The following is a 25,721-nucleotide window of genomic DNA, read 5'->3' as shown; positions in this document are numbered from 1 at the left end:
AATCACCTGCGCTTCAAAGCCGATTTGAAAACATCATTGTTTAGAGATGTGACTTGAGCCTAGATCTGAATGTTCTCATATGTTTTTGACGCACATCAATAAATAAATACAGTCGACGCTCTATATAATGACTCCCTTTGTCTCATTGGAAACATCAATTATATTGGGAGGACCGTTATACCAAGAGTAAAACATATATGACAGTAATATTATGCTATGAAAACATTTGGAACTTATCCTACCAGTAGTTCTAATAGAATGGTCACTATAACGTGGAGTCGGGTCGTTATAACGAGTGTCGACTGTATTCACATATATATTCATTGATTATAAACATTTTATGTTTCAAAGCGTTAATTTTAGTGCCGTTTGCTCTAACTGATGCATGAACTATTTGTACTTTGTGGTGAACTTTCATTTTTGTCCTAAGTATTTACATCACAGGTGTTAAACCTTCTGGACAGTGTGGGCCACTTCATTGATTTGCAAACATGTCACACGGGCTACTTAATCAGGTAATCTTGAACAACATCACAGGTTGCTCAAGTGATCTAGAACCATGTCACAGGTCACTCAATTTATCTGTAAGTGTGCCGCAGTGATCTGTAAATATGTCATGTGGCACTCAAGTGATTAATGTGCCGCAGGTTGTAAAAACTCTGGAAGTCTGCAGTGGCGATCTGTAAATATGGTGAACGTTATTTAAGTGCTCTTGGAACAAAGATGTAGTAATCTCTAAATATGCAGCGGGTCACTCAAGTGATCTGGAAATGTGCTGTGGGAGTGCTCGAGTATATTCTTAAGAGATCTGTAAATATACCACAGGTCACTAAAGTGATTTGAGAATCGCAGCGGGTCACTTGAGTGCTTCTGGAAGTGTGTCATGGTGATTGGTTCATGTGTCACAAGTCACTTACGTGCTATGCAATAGTGCTGTGGGACAATTAAGTGATCTGTAACTATGCTGTGGGACAATTAAGTGATCTGTAACTATGCTGCTGGGCACTCAATCGATCTGTGACTGTTGCAGACCACTCAATTGATATGTAAATGTGCGGCAGGCTACTCAACTGATCTGTAACAATGCAGCAGGACACTCAATTGATCTGTGGCTGTGCTGCAGGTCACTCAGTTGATCTGAAACTGGACTACAGGCCACTCAATTGCTCTGTATCGGTGCGACCATTCACTCAAATCGAAATTCTGTAGAGGAATGTGCATGAGGTGCATGTATGGTTAAGTAGCAGTAGTAGCCACCAAGTGCTCTGGAAATATGTCACATTTCACTCAAGTGATCCATGGTACAGTTCGAAATCACTAAAACAGCCTGTGGCACATTTATGAACCACACGAGTAACTTGTGGCATCGTTCCAAATCAATTAAGTGGCCTGTGACAATTTCAAATCTATGAAGTGACCGCATGCTCCTGAAGGTTGGAACACCCTTGATGTACATCATTATTTTGAGTTTTAATGATCACATTTCAATATATCTTATCACAAGATTTGGTTCTAGAAATTTACGCCAAAAATCAGAAATGGACTAAAAAAAATCTGCATAAGTTTTGGAAAAAAAAAACCAACAAATTGCCAAAACCAATGGATAACATGTGATGAACTGTTATAACAATGAGCAACTCTTGAAAAGAGCGATCTTCTTGAATTTTCTGACGTATTGCAGAACGAAAGCTTCAATTTTCTTCGGGTTGATCTGCCCAAAAGTATTTGATGCAATCTGAAGCAAAAATAAAAATAGTTTATTCATAGATAAATGACATGATTAGAACATCAATAACATAAAATTTTTTTAAAATAGATATCAAATCATTACCACGCTAACGTTTGATTAACTAATATTTTTCTTGCCTCAATTTAAATTCCTGCTATTAGTAGGCTGCATCGTGAAAACACAAATACCAGTTAACATTACCAATGTTCTTGACTAATCAAAGTACAGATAACGGAATAATATAGAAAAATTTGATAATTTTTGTCACACCAGGGTCAGTTGGACTAGGATGAATACACTTTTCAGTACCGTAGACTGGGAAAAGTTTGTGGAAAAGATGATGGTTTGCACCCTGCCAAGTTCCCAAACCAACCAATAGACATGCCAATTTTTGCATCGAGAAGACATTGAATGATAGCCATTTCACACGTTTTAAGCCTCACAATTGTTTACGTGTCTTTATCAGTGTTTTTGTTTTTGACTTGTAGAATAAGTATTTCTGGTAGTCTACAAAAGTGTCTCGCCCTGCCCATTCATTCAAAGGTAAGTAAAAACTACTCGTTTTTTGCTCGATCCTCTTTCAGAGTCACTTTAAGACATAAATTTTAGCATTTAGGTTCAATAATATTACTTATCAATGTTGAAACAGGAAGCTTAGTGAACAACTTAGCCAATCTAGAATTTTATCATTTTTCTCAAATTCTTGCATACTTTTTCAAAATCATGCATTTTCGTGTTTGTTTTAGAGATTGTTCCGATGCCGCGACACATTAGTACAAAGCTGGAAGGCCGTGGGCATCAAAATTATGATAATACTATGCTGCAGTCATACTCTACAGAAAAGAAGAAGACAGTGAATTGATACAAATACAATGCCACAACAGGCAAAATGCCCAACGAGGTGACTGAGAAAAAGATGCCCATAAAAATATGGATGTCATATATTTCAAAAATACAGCAACCCAATTAAAAATACAATTAAATTAATTTTGATGTAACCACTAGGAGAAGCCATTGGCGAATAGCACTAGATGGAGAAGGAACAATCCCTTCTAAGTACCCATACAACGAATCAGATTGGAGTGACTCGTAAAGGTAAGTACAATCAGATGAATAACCATGATAATCTTTTTTTCTGGTGTTTTTTGGGTGATTTACACTAGTTTTAACACAGATGGCAAAGTTCCCCCCACCCCCGTTTAAAGAGTAATTTTGCCAATGCTGTTTTTAATTTTAAAGTATAAATCTTTACCTAAGTTATCATGTTTCCACAGATGGTGAAACAAGAGATCAAGGCGAATGTTTCCTCATGGTTTTGAAGCATTGTCATACATTATAATGTAATAAAGTAGTTAAGAGAAAAAAAAAAGTGACAACAATGTACTGTTTATGGTACATTCCAAATCACTTTCTTTTTGAATAAAGGTTGGTGCACAGACATTTTGGCAGCCATATGCTTTTGCAATTAGTTGTGTCACCTTTCTCTTTCTTTCACAAGTGGGAGTAATACACTTTTCCAGCAAAACCATATCAAACTGTGGAATGCCACCTTGGAAGAAACTGCTATTTTTTTGCAGGAAGAAATAGAAGAAAATTCTCTCAGATCTCATTGAACTTTCCAAGTTGACTTCAGTCTCTTTTTTTGGTTCAAGTTGATTTTTTTCTTTTTGGATCATAGGATGCAAAAATAGAGCTGAGGATGTCAAATGTAAATTTTATGTGAAGTCACCAGACTGGATTTCAATAAGACTATTATTTAACCAAACATGCACCTCGTACACATTCTTTGAGGAATTTATAACGAATTGGCACACGTTGGAATGTGTTGCGTGAGTGTATGTATATGCATGGCTCTAACATATTTATTTTTTTAGAGTTGTGCTTGTTTTGTGTTCTTACCAGTGCTGCCATCTGCGTTTCATATTTGAAGTAAATATATTAAATGCTTGAATTTTTATGTTATGTAAGTATCCAGTTGAAGGTCTATCTGCTCTCTCTCTCTCTCCCTCTCTGTGGAGACACATTTTTAAATGGGAGACAGGCTCGCATTCCCACCCTGAAGTTGGAAAACCACAGAAATACCAGCTTCAGCTGACCACTACTGTGTGTCAACTGGGTTCAAACCTGGATCCTTACGGTGAGAGTCCAGCACAATGCCCACACGACCACACAGCAGCAGATTTTAAGACTGGTACACCAAAATGGGGAATGGAATCCAAAGAAGATGTCACTCTCAGCTTTCCATATGAAGGTTTTCAACAGCTGGCTGATGCAAAGATGAATTCAGGAAAGAAAAAAAATGCAGGGTATACCTTGTCGGGTGAGTGCCCTAGACCCTTAGACTACAAAGGCAATGAATTCATCTTCGCATCAGACAGCTGTTGAGAACCTTCATATGGAAGCTTTCAATATCAGTATTGCAAGCTCTGCCCTGAGTTAGGCCAAACCATCCATCCATGTACTGCCCTGTTCAGTGCAAACGAGCTCTAAGAAAAGAGGATTCGTTGGCTTTGTAGTTTAATGGTCTAGGGCAGTGGTTCTCAACCTTTTCAAGCCTGTGGCCAGGTTTCATTCATTTTTGTGAGTCGAAGGCCGGGTCAAACACACGACCTACGAAAAATGAATGAGGAAAATTCAAACGGCTAATCACTCGTGGCCCGGTATGAATGATAACAGGGCCCGGCGGTTGAGAAACACTGGTCTAGGGCATTCACTCAGCAAGTGAGAGGATGCGAGTTCAATTCCCCTCAAGGGCAGCTAAGTTTTCTTTCCTTCCTGAATTCATCTTCACATCAGCCAGCTGTTGAAAAAGAAAGCCTTTCTATGGAATAAGAATTGCCTGATGTTGTGTGACATAATCAAGTTTATTCCCATTCTTGGGGGCTATGTCTCTTATCAGGAAAGATTATAATGAAGACAGTGAATTTCGAACTCTGAAAATCCTGAAAAATAGCTAGGTTAGATAAGTTAAGCAAACGTCTTATTGAAGAGTATTACACGTAATATTTAACGCAAATTTTTCAGGAATTTTTCTTAAAATGAATTTACGATTTTTAAATATTCGAACCACTTTAACAAATGATATCATGAGAAGAAAAATATATAGTTTGAATTCAGCTCACTTTTGGTACGCATTTCCTCATGATGTCTTTATACATATCTTTGGTGATCTCCTTCTGTGAGTAAAAAGGCTTCAGAATTATCTTTACTTCCTGTTCCACTTTCTTCACGACTTCGTCTTGACTCATTTTCTGAAAAAAAGAGATAAGTTTCTATTAAATGAATCATGGAATGTTTTAAATAGCAGGAGTGGCAGGAGGAAACCACCATGTCCGAATTAAAACACCAGAAATTGCAATGTTTTATTAGCATGTGAATGTGTATATAGCAATGTCTTATTAGCACTTAATTATAATTATTTCATAAATCTGGGCTTGACAAATGCCATGAACCAAATGGTCATGATGACTATAAAATCTGTATTGGCAACTAAAATTTTCTGATTTCATGACAAATTGTGTCTTTTAATATAGGAAAAGTATATAGTCTCAGAAAAGCAGAAGAAACACTACTTAGGACTGTTTCAAGGGCCGTAGTGTGCCTTCTCTCAGTCCCGGGGGACTGACTTCTTCTTACAAACCCCTTGAAGAGGTTATTACTATGCAAAATAATCGTACATTTTTTGCGGGGCTCCCATTTGGCTCAGGCCACGGTCACCCAGTCTAGTTATAGGCCTGACTGTTTTTCTTGGGATTAAAATCATTCTTGGCTTCAAAGAAATTTGGCTGCCACCCAGAATTTTTTTTTTACGATTTAACAAGCTCTGTTGTATACAGTGTCCTGAACACATTTTGAGTATTTTTATAGAATTAGAACCATATCACTATGACAAATGGTTTGTGAGATACAGGTTGATGACCTAGGATTTATGGGACACAGTATAGACAACAAACACATTTTGAAGGTTTTCAAATAATCATCAGCTTTTCCCGAGGCCATCACCAATCGTATTGTTAGATGCAACAAATGGTATCATAAAGCTGCCAGAAAAATTACTGATGTGCTATAGCTTTCCAAACACCAGAAATTTCGGAGAAGGATGCTCAAAATTTAATTTCTGCACACAATCCACAGTACGCTTTCATATTTTTCTGGAACCTACTTCCAAGGATTCAGATGAATTAGAATAGAGTGATTTCACTGGCAACAGGATAAGAGATTGACTGGTTGAAGGATAGAATTTTCTTCAAAACAAATTTCGTAATACACTGCCTGACAGATAAAATGCAACACCATGAAGATTTGGTTGTATAATTATACTAATTGCCAGGAAAGCGCAGCTGAATGATTTACTACATGAAACTCAAGTTGTGAGTACCCACAGCTCTAAAACATTTGTGATGCCCCTGGCTTAAATGATCCAAAAATGTACCAGGGAACATTCGAATAATTTGATAATCTTTCGTGGGCTACTTGAGTGGTTTGGCTATTTTTTCAAATCTCTTGCTTTTGAACAGAATTCAACATCATTTTACATGTGTCTGGGATTCTTTCGATGCTGTAAATTCATTACTCTGCACAATATGGATTTTGCAAATGTTAATAAGCTTTATAATCATTGAGTCAGGGGTGGCTTGTGCAAGGGGTGCGGTGCACCTGGGCAGCAGGTTGTAAAGCTTAAGCTATAGTTAGACACCAAAATTTTTTCAAATCTCCAATACTAAAAATTCACATCACCTGAGGCAGATCTATGGTTTAGCTGACTGTGGGCTATAAAAATTTTGCTGTCCTTCTCTCTCTCATTCTTGTCTAACCATTGTGACCATTTATTTCTTAAATTTGTGAGGCTATAGCCTGCTCAGCCTGTAAATGTGTGTCTGTTTGTTTCTTAACTACTTTTTTCGTCACTTTCTCTCTTGAACTGGTCCCTTGACCTCTAGGTCACTTTTTTATAACTCATATGTTGGCACACTCTAGATCACTATTTTTGGTCACTCACATGCTTGTATTTGGGTTGCTGTATTTTTGAAATACATGACATCCATATTTGTTATGGGCATCTTTTTCTCAGCCACCTCATTGGGCATTTTGCCTGTTGTGGCATTGTATTTGTGAATTCTAGGTCACTCTTTTTGGTCACTCGCTGATTCAGTCCCTCTCTCTCTGGGCAGAGGTGGATGCATAGTTTTGCAAATTTTGGCATCCTTCTCCCATTATACCAATTTTCTTGACCACTCGTTTCTCGAATTTGTCACCCTAGGCTATAGCTCGCTAAGCTCCTCTGTAAATACGGTTTTGTACATGATATGATGCTTTTTGAGCCATACCTTGCCGACAAAGTTGTTGAAAAAACGTGAGGGAGATGAAGTTTTGGGACAGTAATACTAGGAACAAGAATGTACTCTATTACAAGGGGCAAGTATGCGTTTTGATCCCCTCATGTAGTAATTTTTCTGGAACGAACAAATAAGGGCAAATTAAGAATTAAGATTCTTACTTGTCTAATCTCCATGAACCAGAAATGGCTTTAAAAATATTTTTTAAAATAAAAGTCGCCTCATTATATTTTCTCTCTTTACATGGTAAGTGTCAGTATTGATGACTCATCAATACGAGCTGAAATGTGAATTGAGTTAATCTGGCATAATTAAAAGCAGAATGGTAAAATGGCTCTAGACCAAAAACAATACAGTTTTTTAAAAAGCAGAACATATCTTTATGCACATCCCATTTAGTAAAGGTAAACTATTGCATAGGTGTTTTTTCCTCTCAGCAGCTTTACCAGAGTTCCCAATGGTAAAGAGCTGCCAGTCCCCCCACAAGAGTCTTCTTTAGGGAAGGCGCATAAGGCTTTGCACCCGGGCAGCAGTTAAGCTCGAGCCACCCCTGCATTGGGTATAGTAATACAATCACTGTAACTTACATAAACATGAACAAGCTTGTACGATTCCTTTGCCTTATTCGAAGAGAAATAGTTTTTCTCGATGCTGTTTTCATCGTCAGATGACTTCAGCTTCTTTTCTGGCACATGTATTTTCTCATCTTTACAGATCCTCTTGAGAGAAGATTCTTTCTTGTCACCATCCTGAGACCTAGAAATGCTCTGATTCGTTTTCTGATAATAATAGTCATCATCATCATCGATCACTATCTCACTTTTTATCTGTTTGGGATCCAATAATTTCACATCTTTTCTATGAAACCTTGGATCCTTTGTAATGGGTTTGACAAAGTCTGAAATATTGCTCTTATCAGAATCATTCAATAGCAATTTACTAAACGTGGCATTTTTATCATATGCTACGAGTGATTCTGTTTCTGCCTCTGTTGAGCGAGAATTATTGCCTTTTGTTGCAGTAACATCATCTATCCTTTCTTTTTTTATTTTCTTGCAAGGTGATACTTCTACGTTGTGCTCAGAGGGCTTTTTTTCTCTTCCTTTCCGGTGGTTTGGTCTTGCATTACTCATTGTTGATGGCGACTTCTTTGGACAGGGCTTGCCGCTGATTACCGTCATCACATTGAAAAACAAACTATCATCCAATGCATCACTATTGCTTGTTGAGCCAGCTATGATTGTCGATTGTACATCATTATCAATTTCAGGTTTCGATTCTAGAGATCTATCATCTATTTCATGCTCTTTTACTATGTGTTTAAAACTTGTTTCATCATTCTGGAGCGTTTCCCCCTCGACTTGTTTAGTTAATTGCTGATCCAGACTATTGCTATTATCAGCATCGTCAGTGCAAGTCCCAGAATCATCTGAATAGGAGAATGTCCGCCTACCTATACAAGTCTTTGGATTACGTTTAATTATAGACGAACCAGTGTATTTTGGCATAGATATAACTGGTATGTGCCTACCAATGCTCGAAAAAGAACCGTTAGCGATTTCATTCTTGAATGGTCTGATGTCTTTACCACAATATGGCATTGCAGGTTTGCTAGCAACACCTGAATAACCATTAGAACTTAGTGCCGTGTTACTCTTCATCATTTGGTTATTTTCACAACCTTCTGGGCCCTCTTTGTTCACTCTTTCAACCCCATTGCACTGATCGATAAGATCAGACTTATAATTTATTTCGAGCGATTGGCTTTGCAAGATCACGTTTTCAATTAAATTGTCAACTAATTGTTCAATGGTGCGATCCATGGGTGTCATAGAATCATTCAAAGCCCTACGACTGTTCGTATTTTTTAAGCTCTGATTTAATGCTCTTTGATGAGATGATGCATCATTATCAGAAAACTTTTTCTCCTTGCTTCCTCTACTGATGAAATCACTAGCACACAGTGCAGTGTGATCTAGAACTTCAGACTGTGAAAAACTGGCAGAAAATTCATCACTAGGGGTAGAACAGCAAACTTCTTGGTTTTCTTCTGATTCGCTTATATCTATTTTTTCCTTTTTAATCCAGCATACAGAAAGGTTCCCTGGTGATTTGAAATGGCAGTTACTCACTTCTTTGTGCATTGTATCACATTTTGTTGCATTTGGAATGTTACCACTAGCACTGTCTTTTGCAGTGGAGTTCATTTTAATTTTACTTGACTTGGTCTTAGATATTGGTGGCGTGGATGATGATCTAAGATGGACTGACTGTGATTGAAGTGAAATATTCATTTTAGAAACAACTTTATCGGTAGGAAATGACTCGTTGTAATCACAATGACTTTCAAGTTGTCTATCATCTCTTTCTTCTCCTTCATCACACTTTTCTTTCTTGATGTATTTTTCCACATCAGAAATCGAGAATCCATCGTGGAAGACCAAAGAATTTTTTAGTTGAGCCTCATCTGCAGTGCTGTAAACGAGACTGTCTGTAGCTTCATTTGAGAGAACAGTTTCGGCACATTCTTTTGACATCTCATGTTTTACATTTGATTTTTTTGCCTGACTTGCATTTCCATTTTTACAATAATGTCTGCCTTTTCCAGTTCTATTGGTTTCCTCTGAATTGGAAATCGAGCTTGTGCTACACGATCTTCCATGAGAATCAATTTTAAAAACTTGACTATCATTTGTAGCTGAGGTACCAATATTGCCAGGATTAGTTCTATTGCAGTCAAATCCCCTTTTCGAAAGATCTGTAATAGTTTCTGTTGAATGACGATTTTGGTCCGGTACGTTGTCATCACTGTCTGCATCAGCTGGATCAATCAAAGAACTTATGTAGCTACATAAACCACCACTAGATTTCCCGCCACGTTTTCCAGTTTTCTTATGATGATTCAAAACTGATTTATTATGTTTTGTAACTTTCGGAACAGATGAAGTATGCACTGTCTCTGTTTTAGCATCCTTTATAACATCGTATAAATTTGCTAGACTGCCTTCGTCGTTGGGTATTCTGCTTATACGTTGCTTCTTTCCTGATCGAAAAGAAATTTTTTCTGGACTCTGAGCTGATGTTGAAGGCATGTTGAAGTAAGCCTGGTTGTCTGACATAAGCATAGCATTCTCTTTTTTCACAGAAGAGCATCCATTGGAATAAACTGGATTTTCATGTGTTGATGTTCCAGAACTTTTGCTTGTGTGGTGAGATTTTCGTTTCTGAATCTGATGGTGGTCACTGGGATCATTTAGCCTCAATGTGCCATCTGTTCCAATAGTTATATTTTCACTAGCTTTATGAAGTACAGTTTGCCCAGCTAAAATGGTTCCCAAGAGATCAATGGTCCCACTTTGACCAGTTCTATGACTGAAAAAAAAAAAAAAAAGAATATTGAGAGATACATAAATCTTGGAAATAAAAAGTCCAAATTTTGCAAAACAAATTTCACGACTGGAAATTTTGCATTTAGTTGCAAGAAAAAAAAGTTAAAAATTCCGCATTCACTTCCGAACAAATTTTCAAATAAAAATTTTTGTATTCATCTGCAGAAAAAATGTGGAATGGAAAAACTTGTATTCATTTGCAGAAAAAATTTTAGAATAAAAAATTTTGCATGCACTAACAAAAAAATTTGGATAAAAATTTTGCATTCATCCACATAATTTTCAAATCAAAAATTTTGTATTCATCAGAAAAATTTTCAAATAACTAAAATTTAGCATTTCATTCACAAAAATATTTCTCAATTCAGAAATTTCATTCACAAAAAATTTTCAAATCAAAAATTTTACATTTATCCACAAAAATATTTTTCAAATCAGTGATGGGAATATAGGAATTTACAGAAGTTTATGCCTATTTCCCCATTGTATTCATATTTGAATGTTAAATGCAATCATGAACAACAAAGGTCAACCGTAATATTTTTATTTCCCCAATAAATTATTCATAAGCGAATACAAGGGAAACCTTACTGTTCACTAAAAATATGTATTTGAGGTGGCATAGGTTAGACTCCTATTAACTTCACGTTCACTATAAATACCCTCAACATCCCCCCGCCAACTATTCAGCAAACCTGTATACACTTATGAAATTAAGATACCACTGAAGTAGAATAAATTATTTTTGCTGCATTGAAACTTTCAATAATATATAATTCTTAGAAACTTCTTTTTAATTCTCAACACATTACATGATTTTATGTTTTCAAGATGTATTTTAGGCGGAACTTACTTTTCAGACTGAGTTGACATAGAGGTTTGGGAAGAACTCGATTGGTTAGTGAAACTGAAAGAGCACAACATAGCAAACATCAGGAAAAAAAAAGAACAACATTAATATAAATGTATAAATAAAAAAAAAAAGGCATAAATCAACAATGAAGAAGGAAAAAAAGAATGTCGCAAGGTCTGCATGAAAAAAAAGATTTTTTTCCCATGTACGAAACAGGTGCAAGTGAGAAAATGCAGTTACTTGAATGATGGAGCTTCCACAAAACAATTTATTATCCCACAATGCAGATTACTCAATTTTTACTTCAGAGATATTTCATTACCTTGAAATGAGATTAAAATAAATGTTGCATTTCGAAATTTCAATAACACCAGCAATTTATGGCGATGAAAAAAAAAACCTAACTAATCTGCTCTATAATATAAAATCACAAACTCGAAAAGTGCAACATTTTATGCCTATTTCTATGCAATGGAAATTGGTTAGGATTTTGAGTCAAGTTTTCATTTTGAACTTTTGAATATATCGAAAACCATCTGACCCATCAGGACCAAGTTACATGTAATTACCAAGAGGTGTGTATGTGTATATATCACTAGAGTGTTCCGAACACACAAGGTCCGGGTACCTAGGGGAGGGAAATTTGACTGGTTTGATTTCGAGTTGCCCTTGATGAATGTATTGTTTTTGGTCATTTAAAATTGTAAAATTTGCAATAGCGGAAGCCCAAGATAAATCCAAAGTCTGGGGCCACCAATAAAAATCTGTGAATTGGGTACCAGGTCCTTGGTTGGGGGTCCTGGATTTTATTCTTTGGGTAAATGAATACAAATGATAATTTTTCTTGCCCCTCACAGGGAGGAGGATTTCTGACAGGCTTCCATGAGAAAGTTGGTAGGTTTCATTTTGGAAAGTCTTGGATGAATGTCATTGTTTTCCTGTTTTTTGTTGTTTAACATTCTGAAATTTGCAACAGTGGTAGCCTGAGATAAATCCAGTGTCGGGGGCCCCACTACAAATCTACAAATTGGATCCTAGGTAATAGGTTGAAAGGCGTTGGATTTTATTTGAGGGACAAATGAATACAAGTGAAAATTTTTTGTGGCTCTCACAGGGAGGAAATCTAATACGGCTTAAGGCCGGGAGGCATCGTGGTGAAGTTGACAGGTTTAATTTCGGGGGGGGGGGGGCAAGCATGCACCTCATCTTTTTTTTTTTTTGTTGTTCAACATTATAACATTTACAACAGCATAAGCCCAAGATAAATTCAGCCTGGGTCCCCACCCCCTAAAAATCTGCATATTGGATTCCAGAACTAAATGTAAGGCACTGGATTTTATTTGTTTCCAAAATGAATACAAATGAAGTTTTTTTTCTGTGATCATCACATGGGGGAGTGTGACAAGGCTTCAGCTTGGAGAAGTTGACAGGTTTCATTTCCAGGGGAGGTCCTTGATGGATCTCATTAGTTTTTTGCATTTCATGTTGTCTATGGCGAATCTTGTTTTTTTGTTGCTTTGACATTGTAAAATTTGTGAGTAAGCGGGTGCTTTCACATGCGACCTTAGACAGCAGTCTGAAGAAGAGAAACAAAATAAACAATATATGATGTGAATGGAAAAAGGGCTTTACCCCTTAGTTTTTCAATAATTTGATTTCTTATGACGAAAACAGCATTGGACTGAATTAGAGTTAAAAGAAACTTTATAATTGTGTACAATTTCACTAGACAAAATCACCTCAGTAAGAGTACAAATATGGCCAAATTTGACTGATTTATGAAAATTTTTTTACATCTTGTGGATATGCAATATTGATATAGTATCTACATATGTCAGATTCCTGTGTGTGAACTAATCCTTTACTTACATCTGAAATTTGTAAAATTTAATCTATATATATATAAAATTGATTTTCTGTCTGTATGTTTGTATGTTCTCTATACAAACTTTAGATTGATACTCATCACAAATTTTGCATATATACCAAATGGGACCCGACTTGAATGATAGGCTACTTTAAAAGTTTGTCAGAGCTGAGAAAATGCCTAAAATGGGCAAAGAAATGTCGGGCAACAATGGTTTCTCTGTCTTAACAACCACTTTCGGAATGTTTACTTTGGTTACTGTGGTTCCCTAGCATTGCATTTCAGACATGCATATGCCTTTATAATGGTTTGTCTCTTTTTCAATCCTCCCAGTAATGAGGCTTTTTGAATAGATGTCATAATCATCATTAGTACCACTTTGAGGGTCAAGCAAAGGGTGATTCCCATAGAAATCAGTGTAAAATTGCCAATTTTACTGTGGAAATGCGGAAATTTAGTGGGGATTTTCCGCCACATCAATAATTTAAAAATTTGTATTGAATTCTCGATTTTCGAAATATTGAAATATGAAGTAATTAGCCCGACCTACTTTTGAATTGGATACGCATACAATAACATTGATTTCAACTTTTTATTTATATCTTCTCAAGCATGAAAATTAATGTCTCTGTATTCTTTTTTAATATTCAACTGCATAAATTCATGTATTTTAGGTTGTTTTAAAATTAATTATGGGCCCGTAAAGTACATCGAACAAATTCCACAGCTTTAACTAAGCATTTTTGGAAGCAGGAAAAGGCAGATGGATAACTTGAAGTTCAGGGGGTGGGGGGGGGGGGAGAATTGAAATACCTAGCACCCCTTAAAAAAGAAAAAAATGTATTCATTTTTACGAATCTTTAAATCTAGTTGACTAATCAAGATTTGAAAGTATTTAGATTGGTTTTAACAAACACAGTAGTGTTTGTTGTTATTCTTGGCAAAATTCTAATCCCTGAACAAATAGGGATCTCTAAGCTTTTTAGCTAACTTTAGCAAGAAGGAAATTGGCCTTCCCAGTTTCATTATTTTTCTCTACAAAACGACCGAGCATTTCTTCAGGCTTCATCGAATGTTGTGAAAAATGCACACTGGCAAATGAATGATATGCACACAGAATGCTTTCGAGCCATCTGTGATCAACACTATACTTTGTTTCATTGTAAAACTTGACAGTTTCAGAAACATTTTCTCACTTTGAGAATATATATTTCAATGCATTGAACTTAGTAAAAGAATACTTCCCTTCTTCTTACCCAGAAAACACTAAATGTAACTGCGTTAGATGTAAAGGGTGTCAAACATGTTCCATATAAAGGTGTCACTGACGAGCTTCAAGTTAAATTTCTTTCGATCTTTAATTATTGTACCAACCAAGCTATTGTATTTTGCTTCAGTATTTTAACAAGTATTGATGAAGAAAAACAATCCCCCCACATGCTCAAATTTTTACTTGCTTTCAAATAAGATTCAATGATTAGCATCATTACATTTATGGCCATATTAGTATTTTTATTTTGTAATTAGTTGATCATTAAGGATGCTTTCAATTAATCGAATTGAATTAGTAGAAATTTGATGTCACAATTCGATGAAATATTTGCCGCACATGGTTATGAAAGTGCCTATAACATGACCGGTGATGGTCTTTCTAGGTATAATTAAAATATCTCAGCCGATTTTTTTAAATTTATGATAGTTGAACAGCGTAATATTTAAGTATTTTTAGGAAAAGTAATGAAATTTCAACATTCTAAATGATCTAATTTATCACGAAAATTAAATGAGAAGATCGAAAATGGTCAAAATGACTAGCGTGGTCCTTCTAGTGTTAATTCATAATACTGTAAATAACAATCATAATTTTAAATATGCATTCTATAGTTCAATGGAGCTCTGATCATAGTTCTAGGTTCATGGAAACCAACCTCACCTAATGGTGGTATCCAGCTGGCTTAGTAAAATGCATAATTTTTTGTTTAATTTAGCAAACAGAGTCATTAAAAAAATGACACAAAATCAAAGTTCTCTCTAAGGTGGGCAGCTGCCTAATGTGTTATCCAATAGTGTACAGCTAATTTAACAAACAGTCTGTTGCAAGCCAGTTATCTGAATACCCTCCACTGATACCAACCACACCCTTAAAATATTAGTCTAGTATACATACTCTTCTTCAAAATCCATCAACTGATCTCTGGCACCAAAAATCCTGAGATTGGCCAAATCCGTCGCTGAACCGGAAGCAGATGATGATTTCTTCACATAAGGCACTGAGATACCGGAAGGAGGTTTGCAGAGCCCTAATCGATCTGCTATGCGTTTCTTGGTGGTAGACGGTGCAGCCAGAGGTCTCGACATGAACCTTGATCTCTGAAATTATTATTTTTTAAGAGCTTGGTTAATTTCCTTCATCAATTACTGACACAGCTGTTCAGTCCATCTTTTTAATATAACAGTGTGCATATAACAAACAGTGATAATAAAGTTGTCACATTATTCACAATGCATCACCAATGCAAAATTATATAACATCCTTCGCGTGCCAAAAGCATGAATGTGCGAATTCCCCCTTTTTTATTAGCTAGTTGGATCCCTTATTTTGCTGTCTAAGTTGTGCCTGAAATGTGAATGTGTGTGCCTATTGAAACACGTAACAAAACATTATAGGAAAACAACTCCCATAGAGTGACATGGGTAGACTAAGTATTCCAATGTCATTCTCCCCCCCCCCCCGTTATTTTTTTCCCAAGAACATTGCACATCTGTGCTTTTGGCATAAGGGGGATGGTATATAGTTGTCGTTCATTAATAAAAAACTCAGCTTCTCTCAATTCCATTTTTTTACTTTCAAACAAAACATTATGTGAAGTCATTTACCTTACTTCTTGCTGATTTTCTCCCTTTCCTTCTTTTCCTCCTGTACCTTTTTGTAGTTTTACGTTTAGTCGAAGCAGATGTTGCTGAGCTTCTTTTCCCAGTGGTTCGGCTTCGCCGGACAGATTTCTTTGTTCTTGCCAAGGTAGACCTTTTTCTTACTGTCCGTTTCCTTCTTTTTCGTCTCACAGTCCTGCGTTGGGTTTTTGGACGTGTACTTATACTACGGCTCGTGCTCTAAAAGAGAAATAGAGGAAAATTAATTTTAACATTTAAAAGAAAGCGGTGCAAAACACTAAGGGGCTCTCCTACTGGACACTAAGGGGTTTCATTCAGCTGACAAAAAAAAAAAAGTGTTTCTAAAAGAAATAATTAATATATATAACATGATGGGTACACCAATGTCTGGCCTATGAGACATAGCCATATCAAATATATTTAGCCCCTAGACTGAAAAGATTGGGGAGGATTTCTAGGACTTCGGCGCTAAAAACATGACACTGAGTTGAATCGTTTTAATGAATATGAGTCAATTTCAATAAACATGTCTACCTTTTTAAAATTTCTGCCTCAACCTCTTTTTGAAATTTTTGTCGCCATTTGTTCTTAAATTTTCTGCCCCCCCCCAAAAAAAAAAATTTATCTTTCCTTAATGCCTGCCTTCCAACTTGTTCATTTTTCTGGGTTTTAATATTCTTTTTTTTCTAATTTTTTCCCCCCTTTTGAATCCACCTCCTCTACATTTTACCAATTTCTATCCTTCCCTGAATATATTTTTTAATTGTACCCTCTTTTTCCTTATAATGTCTGTCCCCCCCCCCCCCCAGGAATCTATATACATGTATAAGCCAAGATTTTTTTGTTCCTTAAAAAATTTGTTCCTTAGTTCGGGAGGTAGACAGTCAGTTTTTTAGGAGAAAATATATGCCCCCCCCCCTCCCATTTTAGCAAATCATATAGCTACACAGGGCTAGCTTGAAGATCTGCAATGTCATTGGACTACTTTAGATAGCATCATCAATTTAGAAAAGTGATTTTTGTAGGTGTAGTTGGTGTTATTGACAAGTAGAGGGATTTTCGTAACTATAGACAGAGTCACAACTGGTTTCTTGGTCAGCTGGGACAAACATGCATTTTGCCCCCCCCCCCTCGTAACTCTGTAATGTTGGAGATAAGGTTACAGGGTGGAATTTGTGTTCCTTCTGGTTCGGGGCACCAGACCCAACTCTAGTTGCTGTCCTTGCAGTAGGTGGTATTGTTGTAATTTTTCATCAAGTCGGTAAAAGTTGTGATCATCCAAGCGGTAACCAATTGATCTATTCAAAAACATTGCCATCTTATGAAGTATCTGCCAGCAAAAATGGAAAGAGGAAAACTAGTTGCATATTATGCTTCTTTCAAACTAATAGAAAGTTTGAAAAAATTTTCATTGAAACATTTATTGCAGGAAAATGTGAAAATTTCCTCCCTCTAAAATGTGATTTTTTTTTTTGGGGGGGGGGAGAGGTTGGCTTATACACAGGTTCTCAATTTTTAAAATAAGGGAGTCGGCTTATGCATGACTATATACAGTATATACAGAGATGGATTTAATGTCGGGTGCACCGGATATGCGCCCGGGGCCCCCGACGTCTGAAGGGCCTAAAAAATTTAAACTTTACACTTTTTCTAATTTAAGGGATCCAATATTTACTTTTGTGCCCTGGGCCTCAACCAACTTTAATACGACTCTAAATATATAAAATTGATTTTCTGCGTGTCTGTATGTTATCTATACTAGAGGTGCAGACAAGAAACAGTTGAGGGTGGGGCTGAAAGTTGCCAGTCGTCCTGTGTATACAGGACTCGAACGGATATTCAGGAGGGCAGAGCTGGAACTAGAGGGCAGGGGACAACTGCCCGGGTGACAAAATTTAGGGAGGCCAGTAGTTTCAGGTGGGGATCAATAACATGGTTACAAAATTATTGAATTTTAAAGTTGCGGGGGCAGCAAATTTATATTTACCCTTGGCTGCAAAAATCCTAGTTATGGCCCTGAGGAGAAGGAAGAGTGTGGTGCATTGTACATTCATTAACTATTGGGGAGCTCAGCCCCACAAAATTTATTGGGGGGGGGGGCTCAAATGGCCTCAGCTCCCTAAGTTTCAGTGCCTATGATCTACATAAATCTACAATTTTAGACGATCTTTGCTAAATTTTGCATGTATACCAATTAGAACCAGCAACTGGAACGATAGGCTACTCTAAAAGTTGGCTCGAGCTGGGAAAATGGGCAATAAACTGTTGGGAACGATGGTTTGTGGGCCTCAACAATGACATTTGGCATGTTTACTTTGGTTACCGTGGTTCCCAAACAATGCGTTTCAGACATGTTCTTTATAATAGTTTGTCACCTCTTTAATAATTTTAGTATAAGGAAAATACCGGGGAGCATCAGTTATTACTAGCTATAATAACTGATGCTCCCCGGGTATTTAAGGAATAAAACTGAAACAGCAGCATTGCAAGTTAGGTTTGTCATTTGATTTATGCCATAAAAAGTATCTCTCTTGTGATCTTAGCTCCTCAAATATGTGAACGGGTTTATGGAGCAAAAACATCCAAACATCCATTGCCATTTATTATACATATACCAAAAAAAAAAATTACACTTACAGGTTGCAGGTCTTCCCCATCATCTTCTCCAGCACTAGCTTGTGTTCGAAGACGCTGAATACTTGCTCTGACAGTCTCTGTAACACGAGTTCTTGGGATAATTCTTGCTCTAGATGAATTACCTCTACCTGAAACGTGTAATAAAATATCATATGGTAATTTGTGACCTCATCTGCGAAATAAAAATTTACTCATACTTTGTGTGTCTAAAAAAAAATTCTGAAATAGTGTCACAGGAAACAAATATAACTGTGTAACTTAAATAATACGAGTGATTTACCACTTCTTCTCTCCACAATTGGGGCACAGTTAGGACAAAACCATTCATTCACTGGAATGTCATCGAGAGGTGGCGTGAGGCATTCACAGTGGTAAGCCATGTCACACGAATCGCACAGCAAGAGCCTGTCTTCTCTGTCGCCTCTACCACATACCTCACACAAGCTATCATCTCCCGGTGAATATTCTTCCGCTTTCTTCCTATGTACTTTAACTTTTATCTGCAAGAAATTTTCACAATAGTGCATTAGAATTATTCTGAAAGTTGTTTCCCAAGAAAAACATTACATCAAGTCAAGAGTGCATTTTAATCAACTACTCAAAAGTGCAAACTATATTTAGTTCGTTCAGAAATTAAACCAAAGTTGTATGAATAATTTTTCAGTTTTTATTTTGAAATTCTTTAAACTTTATTATCAACTACATACAGTCGATGTTCGATTTTACGAACCTTCAATTTACAAACTGATATTCTGTTCTGAACAGCATGTCATAGAGCTAATGTTGAATTCCACTCTATTTCACAAATTCTCATTTCTATTAAATCCCTATTTTAAAAACTCGTTGTTCTTCCTGTATTTGTTTTTACTTCTTATTTTATTTTTCCAGCCACCTCAGAGTTCATTAAGATTCACTGATAGCGTAATTCCTTCCTTGTGCATTATGATTGGCTGGTGGTTTCAGAAAGGACACGATGTGCATTAGCTTATTAATAAAAGCCCTTTTCCAAGTTGAGATTCGATCCAACCCTATTTCGGCTAACTGGTGTCCATCTACTTTCCTCTTCGCAATGTGAACCAAACAGAAATTGTGCTTGACAGTAGATGAAAAAAAAAAAATTGAAAGAAATGTATATGTGAACTCTCACAAAGCCAAAAAGTACCCTTATTAAAGAGATGCAAAAGAATGTTTCTGCTTCAAGAGGCTCCATGGTCCCCCCACATCATGGAGCAGGACCTCTAGGCTGGAATCTTTAGTGGGCCTCAACAAGCCAGACTTTTCATGGGACCTTCTATAGTGAGTTTCTAGTATGAGGGGAAAAAAAGATAATTGTCCTGGGCTCCAGGGCTAGCCCCACCATTGAGGGAAACATGAGTGGTTCCACCATCCTAGAAAAATTTCAAAGAAGTGAGATTCGCACAACAAATGACATCAATTCCTTAGAATCGTATACTTACCAAGATATTGCGATGAAGAAAACTAAAATAAGTGATTTTTTGAGAAATCATCAAATAACTGACCAATAAGTGACCAACTCTTTTTTAATTTTATCCATCTCTTCCATTTACAAACTAATTATCAAGTTCATACGGGTTTATAAAAACGAGCAGCAACTGTATACATAAATAAAGAAGAATTATTGATGTTCAAAATAGTGTGTGAAAACACAATAAATACTTCTACTCACCTTTTTTATTACATCTTGCCCAAGCTCTAGTCTCATTAAAATGTTCTGGAACTCGATTCTGTCTATAGGACACGTATTGATGTTCTGAATAAAATAAAATTTCCATATAACAATACATTTTGAAAGTTTTTCAAAATGGATAACTTCATTGAACAGCAAGTGGTAAAATTATTCCGAATGCAGTTACACTAAACTGATTTAGGAATTCTTATTAATGAGTGGCTTTGATTTTCTGAAAATTTCTCTGTGGTGGTCTAAAAATCTAATAGAATGATATAGGTTTCATACTTGAAACGATCACTTTTTGTTCTCCCAAAGTGACCCTTTTGTTCTTCCCAAGGCTTAGTTTGTCCTGCCCTGGAGCATGCCATATTACCATATGGTTTTGGAGGCTATATAACTACAGAAGAACATTAACTTTACTTGGGGGAAGGAAAGGTTGCAGAAAAGAGCCATACAGGTTTTTGCTGGAACACTGGGCTTGAGCTATGAAATAAAGACTAGATTTTTTTGATAAGTTTACATTGTAAAGACACAGGAGTTGAAGGGATATGATGAAATTGTTTAAAATTTTTAGCAAGATGTATGGGAACTAAGAGTTATAAATGCATATCCATTAAGTGCTTTGACAAGGAGACACCAGTATCAACTGATACTGTGGTTCCCAGCTTTGAGGTGTGAATGCCAACTTACCTCCCCATTAAAAAGTCTCACCATAAAGACCAAGAAAAAAGACCAAAAAAAACCAAGAGGAAAAAAAATTATAGGGTGGCAACAAAGCTTCGCGATCATGAGGAGAGCGGAAAAAAAGTACACAGAACTTGTTTGAATTTATTCTGCTGGTGTTTGGACGCAATATTGCATCATTAATTATAAAGTGGTTAGTTCTTGATGTGTAAATCTGATGAATTATTGTTATTATTTTAATTTTCTTCTACATTTTCATTGGTTTATTGCATTTTAGGTATTTTTATGCCCGCGGTGGTGGGTTTTCCATCTCTGTAACTGGGCTCAGCCTGCTGAGATGTGCAAATAAATAAATTAGGGGTTTTATTTATTTTTTCTCTTTTTGCTGCAACCGCCTTAAGATTTCAGAACTTTTCATAACCTATTCCTAAATCTTCCAAGGGAAAAACCTTTTTACAGAGTAGTTTTAAAAATTCAAACCCTTCAGAGGGAGGTATATTTCTGTTTTTAGCCCAAATGCAAATTTAATAGTCATGCATTCATAATAATAATCTTCTATGTTGAGAAAAAATTACACTTTTGGAGAATTTAAGAGCATATTTTTTGTATGCATAAAACGGAAATTTAAAGATAGAAATCAATCTTAAAAGTTAAATAGAAATCAAATTTTTCAATAGTTCAGCTTTAACTCACAAAAATGTTGTTCAGGCAAGACAACATGCATTTTTAGACAATATAAATGTACCTTTGACCATTCCAAAATGCATTCGAGACAAAAAGTATGAGAACAGTTTTCAGGAGATCCAAGCACTTGATCGGTGAACAGATTCAAACAAATCGGGCAGATAATGTCATCATTAGCTGCTTTGGTATGCTCAGTAGGTTTGGAGGAAGTTGGATTACATTCAGAAATAGTATCGTCATCTGTCAGAAAGATAATTTTTAAGATCATTGTGAATATATATGACCATTCAATTGTATAAAGTCACGAAAGAGAAGTTTTTAATACACATCACTAGGGTTACCAGACGAGTCCTTGTTTTTGATGACATTTCAAGCATCCTCCTTCATTTTAGAAATTTTGCCCTTCCGTCCTCCATTTCAAAGATTTCAAAATATAATTTCTTATTTTTTTTATCTGGAGAATTCCCTCCCCCCCCCCTCCAAAACATATACCTGTCTCTTCATTGAAATAAGTGTTTGTGAGTCCCCCCACACATTTTTACACGCTTTGACCAATCACATCATAATCCTCAGAATACAAGAACTCAAAGTTGCCACGGATCCACAAGGGTACTCCCACAAGAGCACTCGTCTGGCAAACAGGAGTTCGAGTCCCAGTGGGGGCAGAGATGAATCTCCACAAATAACCAGTGTTTCGATGAACATTGTTATATGCTTTTTAGTCCAACTCATAATGCCAATTCAGTCCACTCATTTCCAAAACACTGAGATATGTTTCAATATTCCAAGACTATTGTTTTGCTATTTGATTGATATCACCCTGTCTGGTCTTAAATCCTTTGGGTTTTTGTGCATATAGTGGTACCATCTGTTGCAGAAATTACGAAAAGTGATACCTTTTTTTTAGTGTTTTTGAATCTCGTACACATTACTTTCATAAAATTTCAAAATGTTTACATTTTATTCATGATATTTTAACATGGATTCATGTTTTTCTTATATGTACACAGACAGGGTATACACAAGATCAACCTTCGGAGGGGGTACAATTTTTTCCCTCGAGACGTTGAGTTATCACCCTTCTAAAATCATTTAAACTAACAGAAATTGGCTAAAATAGCATTCATAAAAGATATTTTCTTTCAATAATGTATATTACGGGAATGAATTTTTTTCCCTCCCTGCATTAAAATACATTGAAATCTCTTCAATTTCAGAATTTTTTCTCCCAATTTTTCTATCAGTATATTAGTGATCTTGAACCTGATTTAATTTCTTTCAATGTAATGTTTCACTGTCAGTCCAATCTGATTTCTCCTGTCAGGGTTCAACTACTACACCAAACACCAACTCTGGCCATATCACTATATTGCAATTTACTGCCATTAATAAGATGGGTTGGAAATGAAGGCGCTGTCTATTGGTGGTCACCTCAAGCTTGTTAGGGAAAATATCTTACCTATATCCTCCCTCAGGTTTGAACCTGGGACCCTGACAGCAACCTTCACACGGTGGAAGACGAGCATCTTACTGCCATGCCCCTCGGGTGCTTATCTGGGTTCAACTGCATATGACAGGATTAAAGAAATTTAAATAAATTCAAAATTAAAAGCACCCTTTTTTTACCATAATGAAAATGAACAGGGTGGCTATAAAAAAGTAATGCATGATCCGTACTTAATCAATATATTGATCAGGTTTTTCAGCATAGGGGGATGTTTCATGAGATAAATGCCAGGAAAAGGCAACCAGGAATCGTCTGATCTTTGCCACATTGTCATCTCCACAACATAATATCTCCAATGATCCCCCACCTCCAACAAGCGACACTGAGATTCACGGTAAAAAAACTAAAAGAGGTTGGAGACATATTACCATCCGATGATTCGGCACCCTCGACATCATTGTTGTCTTCTGCTTCTTTTTCGTCTTCATCCTCCGAGTCATTGTTGTCTTCTGTTCCATCAGAATCACTATTCGCTTCAGTATCGAATTCTTCATCGCTCGAATCATCACTGCACTCACTGCTGCTTTTGTCAGACATGTTAAGTTCAGAGCTTTATATAAATAACAAAAAAATAAAAAAAATTGATTTATGTTGATGTATTAACACTTAAACATTTTTATTTATTCATTACGACCGTGCGCCTCCTACCTTTGTCAGAGTCACCACTCAGCGGTGTCCCTGACAGCTTTTTGAAGAAATCCTTTGTTAAACAGCTCTGGGGAGTCGATAGAGCTAGCGGAAAAGCATTGAATGGGGGTACGTATATCGGTAAAAGATCATTTTACACCATGTTGGGCATAGACACAGGAACCTGAGGACTCAGGGCGCTTGGCCCGTCTGCCTCCCCAATAAACTTTGTAAGGTCTTTAGAATTCATAGAAATACGATGTAATTCTATTACAAAATGCATGCCTCCCATACAGATGATCCTGAATCTCATACACATGAGACACGTAGTTAATATGCCCAAAGATGAAAAACCGAACAGCAATGCATTGAATAGAAAGTCATCACCATTGGCAAATGCAAGGGATGGAGGTTTTGGGGTATTAACCCCCAAGCCAAGATTATAATGTTATTTTGCAGGAAAAAATGTAAAAAAAATCCCTTTTAGAAGAAAAACAATTTTTTTTAATCCCACCAAAAGAAAATTCTACTTACGTCTATGGTCATCGCATAGTAATTGTTTTAAGAGTCTGCCTGTCATCCTATACATATGTTTGGCAGCCTACAAAACCATCATTCACAATGAAAGGCTTGTTTAAAAGTTCGGGAGAATTTCTCCAATTGAAAAATGGAATAGAATTTCTTAAATTTTTGAAGTGTTCGCATGATATGGATTAGCCATCCCTGATTTAGGGTAATAAAAATGTTGCCGCCCTTCTCCCATTCTACCAATTTTCTTGGCCACTCATTGTTCAAATTTGCCGTCTGAGTTATAGCCCAGTACACCACCCTCTGCAAATAAAACATCGGGGATACGTGTACCGGGCCATAAATTGATTTCCTTTTGTATTTTAAGAACAGTCCACATGCCTCCTTCTCCTGCAAAGAGCCGTTTTAAGAGCATCATGGGCCCAGAGGGCCAAGTGATTTTTTTCGAGGTCCTACCTGGAAAATTCTCGATTCTCATTTCCCTGAAGCCCCTCTTCTCTTGAGGTGCCCAAGTGTTAAGGCTGCACTGTCCCTGCCTCAAAGAAGACTACATGAAAAGGGGCTCAGTGCCGTATTAATTCATGGACGCAGCCCATGGGCGTCAAAAGCACAGAAATGGGGGTGGGAGCTGATAAAAATCATATTTGGTTAAATTTTTCGAGTTCGAGCATGATAATTGGTGGACAAACAAGTATTTCTAGCCAGATTGGCAGGGCTCTAGAAAAATCACTTTGCCAGAGGGCTCCAATATGCACGAGATCAGCTACTGCTACCTCCTTGATTATTTTACCTACTGTGGCTTTGTAGTTGTATTTAAGGCCCTAAATTGTCTGCCCAGGGCAGAATTTATAAAGAAAAAACCCTGAGGGGCCCCAACAAGAGAAAGGTATATCGGGGTCCAGTCAACCTAAAATATTTTTTACACTATAAATTCACTATGAAATCCCTAAAGGGACTCCCAGGAAACTGGTTTAGGGATCCCCCCCACTTGAAATAAATGGGGGGAGAGGCAACGACTGGATCACTTATATTCCCATTATAATTATTATAATAATTAAATTATAATAATATCCCAATTACCTGATTATGATAGAGCTGCTCTAAAAAATTACATAAACAATGAAAATTTTCATGTTTTTTGTCCCCCAACCTAGGAGATGATGTAAACAAATCTTTCAGCTTCTTCTTGTTTTTAGCCTTTACAAAACATTACTTGATCAAAATAATTATTTATATAAATTGAGGGAAAAAATCGTTATTTATATAAATTCAGATAAAAAATATAGTTCAGCCTCGGA

The 25,721-nt window shown here is 36.5% G+C and overlaps 1 protein-coding gene across 1 annotated transcript; it reads right to left on the bottom strand.

Moving 5' to 3' along the window:
• Positions 1 to 1,537: 1,537 nt before the first annotated feature.
• LOC149081213 (uncharacterized) lies at positions 1,538 to 25,626 on the bottom strand. The gene is made up of 12 exons (XM_089238036.1): positions 25,504 to 25,626; positions 23,637 to 23,818; positions 21,823 to 22,001; positions 20,391 to 20,474; positions 18,984 to 19,203; positions 18,704 to 18,831; positions 16,052 to 16,285; positions 15,342 to 15,544; positions 11,308 to 11,361; positions 7,653 to 10,437; positions 4,852 to 4,980; positions 1,538 to 1,735 (listed from the first exon to the last, which is right to left on the bottom strand). The coding sequence occupies exons 2-12, from the start codon at positions 23,803 to 23,805 to the stop codon at positions 1,622 to 1,624; spliced, it is 4,299 nt and encodes a 1,432-aa protein (XP_089094162.1). The 5' UTR covers positions 23,806 to 23,818; positions 25,504 to 25,626; the 3' UTR covers positions 1,538 to 1,621.
• Positions 25,627 to 25,721: the final 95 nt, after the last annotated feature.

The sequence above is a fragment of the Pholcus phalangioides genome, unplaced genomic scaffold, assembly GCF_987345545.1.
Source record: "Pholcus phalangioides strain wild (caught in Gottingen) unplaced genomic scaffold, Ppha-v1.0 ptg000010l_1, whole genome shotgun sequence".
Lineage (NCBI taxonomy): Eukaryota > Metazoa > Arthropoda > Arachnida > Araneae > Pholcidae > Pholcus > Pholcus phalangioides.
The sequence above is the reverse complement of the archived record's forward strand: the minus strand, read 5'-3'. Positions and strand labels throughout refer to the sequence as shown.